The sequence below is a fragment of the Octopus bimaculoides genome, chromosome 3 (genome assembly GCF_001194135.2).
Source record: "Octopus bimaculoides isolate UCB-OBI-ISO-001 chromosome 3, ASM119413v2, whole genome shotgun sequence".
Lineage (NCBI taxonomy): Eukaryota > Metazoa > Mollusca > Cephalopoda > Octopoda > Octopodidae > Octopus > Octopus bimaculoides.
Genome location: NC_068983.1, coordinates 7,143,640 through 7,147,101, shown reverse-complemented (window position 1 = coordinate 7,147,101; position 3,462 = coordinate 7,143,640). Strand labels below are relative to the sequence as shown.

The window sequence follows — 3,462 nt, the reverse complement described above, 5'->3', positions numbered from 1 at the left end:
GTGTCTTGGGGAAATTTCGAACCTGGGTTCTCATTCCTAAAGTATTTTTCAATATTATAATAAAAATAATAATAATAATAATAATAATAATAATAATAATAATAATAATAATAATAATAATAATAATAATAATAATATTGGAATGAGAACCCAGGTTTGAAATCTCCCCAAGACACCTGATGAAGGCTGGAGGGTATATCAGCCGAAATGTTGTGTTAACAACAAACAAGATGAGGACAAATATCCATCAAATGTAAATAATGTAAATAAATTCATGGTTAATTCAAATAAGTGTAGATAAATAAGCATTACATTCATTTGATAGAGTAATCTGTGTATTGAAGGGTTAAATCAACTTCTAATAACAAATCCAGAGAAAAGAAATCAACAGCACTTTCCATTCCATTCCAAAATCTCAAACAAGACAACAGCGGCACCACAACAGATGTGAGAAATAAAATAAGGAGCACTTACCGAGCATTGCGGAGGTGTAACATATTTTTGACCAGGCACAACTCATCTCCTCCACTCTGATTTTGCAAGAAGCACTTCGACCGATTTACTTGGCAGATATCAAGGAAATTCGGCCGTAAACGCCCCGTCATTAATTTGATGACATCTGTGAATACCATCAATGCCATGGCACCGAAGAGAAAGACGCCTATTGGAGAGAGAACATAGATTACAATCATTAGGGCAAAACTCCAACTACAAAACTCATTTAGTTAAGACATCTAAAAATCATCAACATCAACACCTGGTTGAGCTTGCTTTAATATTTTTATTAATGTCTTTTGATTGCTAATTTCTTGTCTACAGTTGCAGGTTCTATAGATGATTGCAATGCTAGTCCACCTGACAAGTTTCTTGGACTAAGATTTGTAAAAGTGTAATTTGTTCTGTGAAGTAGGAAGAAATTCCAGAAACAGAAAATGCCTACGAAATACATAGTAATATATTTCATCGTTTTTTCATCATCATCATCGTCGTCGTCGTCGTTTAACGTCCACTTTCCATGCTAGCATGGGTTGGATGATTTGACTGAGGACTGCTGAACCAGATGGCTACACCAGGCTCCAATCTGATTTGGCAGAGTTTCTACAGCTGGATACCCTTCCTAACGCCAACCACTCCGAGAGTGTAGTGGGTGCTTTTATGTGCCACCGGCATGAAGGCCTGTCAGGTGGTACTGGCAATGGCCATGTTCAAAATGATGTCTTTTACGTGCCACCTGCACAGGAGTCAGTCCAGTGGCACTGGCAACAACTTTGCTCGAATGTTTTTTCACGTGCCACTGGCACAATTACCAGTAAGGTGACGCTGGTAACGATCACACTGAAATGGTGCTATTTACGTGCCACTGGCATGGAAGCCAGGCTGCTGCTCTGGCAATGATCATGCTCAGACGGTGCTCTTAGCGCTCCACTGGCACAGGTGCCAGTCATAACTAATAAATCACATTACCTATATAGCCATCTACATATTACTCTTGATGTATATATATATATATATATTGTTGACAGGCAAGTTACTGTGGTTTTGGTCTGAGATAAAATCAGTTATGGATGTGCTGTGTTTAAAAACACAATATATATCGGAGAGGGATGAAAAATCATCCCATCGGCAGCTAACAAAGAATATCAGATGTATTTCAGCCTTGTTAGGCCTTGTCAAATAACATGTACTTGCAGTCAGCCACATGCCTAGGAGAGATTGGTTGCCTCTGATTTGGGAAACAGTAAATAACACACTTCCTGATGTTGCAAATAACTGCTGGCTTGAATAAATAATCTGGTGTACCTAATTGAGGTAGCATTAAATAAACATACACATCTATGTATCATTTTTAATGTATATACACCACAGACAGGCAAGTTGCTGTAGTTTTAATCTGAGATGAAATCTCTTATGGATGTGCTGTTTTTAAGAACATAATAGATATTGGAAGAAAATGTAAAATCATTCTGGCAATGAGTAGGGAGAATGCCAGATGCATTATGGGTGTTTGGGCCCTTGTCGATGATGTATACTCACTGCTAGCCATATGTTAGATGAGATTTATCATACACAATTTAGAAAAGAGTATATATGACATCCACTGGTGTTGCTTCCATTAACATGAATATAATTAAGAATTTCAAAGAACTTAATACAATAACCGATTTTTTCCGCCATTAAGACAATGTTTACAACATATCTGATAGAATATTTCTCACATAAAATTACGTTGGAAGGTTTTAATTTAAATACGAACACTTCAAAATGGAGTGAGGATGCTTTGCATTGTAGAATGAGTGGTAGTGTCAGGGAAGTTGTTATGAAAGGATTATGAAGGTGTATGGTTTAGAGGTTAGGTTGCTCAGCTCATGATTGTAAGGTTATGAGTTCAATTCTCAGCAGCATGTTGTGTCCTTGAGCAAGATACTTTATTTCAGATTGCTTCAGTCCACTCACTGACAAAAATGAGTTATACCAGTAATTCAATGGACCAGCCTTGTCACATTCTGTGTCATGTCAAATCACCTTGAGAATGATGTTAAGGGTACGATTGTCTGTGGAGTGCTCAGCCACTTGCATGTTAATTTCAAAAGCAGGCTGTTCTGCTGATCGGATCAACCGAAATACTTATCATCGTAACCGGTGAAGCGCCAGTTATGAAAGGATAAAGAGATCTGGGTGTGGTTCAAGAGAGATTTTGCTGCTATTTTAAGGAGGTTAGATAACACAGAGATTTCCTTGTGGGTTTAACTAGTAACGATAATGAGAGGAAGTGCCAAATTAATGATCTTCATTTAACAGCTGAAGAATAGAATGTATCCTGATGTAATCTGTATGTGGATTAATTATAATTACTAAGACAATTAACACACACCCATGTACATGGGTGACACACTGATAATTATTAACAATTAGACCACACACCACACACATACTGTATCTTTCCTCTTGAGCATCTGACACACATGTGAATACAGGGACACCCACACATGTATGTGTGTGAATACACACAGCGACACACACATGTATGCATGCCAGCAAATACACAAACGCACACCACAAGTAAACTTACATACAACACAACACAGCACCACACACACACACACACACACATACACATACACACACACACACAATTTCACATTCTACAGCAATAAGAAGATAAAATCTCAATAGAATTATTAAAGTGTTCATATCAAGTAATTGACATTGTAGGGGAGGGAAGGAGGGAGGGAGTGAGAGAGAGGGGGGAGAATAGAGAAACAATAGAGGAGGAAAGAGAAAGAGAAGTGGAGAGAAAGAAATTAGAGAGAGAGAGAAAGGAGAATAAGGAATGATGGAAAAAGAAGAATGAAATAGAAAGATGAAAAAGAAAGGAAGGTGAGGGAGAGATGAAGAGAGAGAGGTGAGAGAGAGAGAGGTGAGGGAGAGAGGTGAGAGAGAGAGAGGTGAGAGAGAGAGAGG

General features: G+C 38.0%; 1 protein-coding gene across 1 annotated transcript in view; it reads right to left on the bottom strand.

Annotated features, from left to right (window-relative positions):
* Positions 1-3,462, bottom strand: part of LOC106883996 (phospholipid phosphatase-related protein type 1) — a gene marked incomplete at its 5' end in the record, with an annotated part of 30,688 nt that overhangs the window by 12,063 nt on the left and 15,163 nt on the right. The window contains one exon of the mRNA XM_014935162.2: positions 475-661. Coding sequence (XP_014790648.1) covers positions 475-661 — 187 coding nt within the window. The remainder of the gene's footprint in view (positions 1-474; positions 662-3,462) is intronic.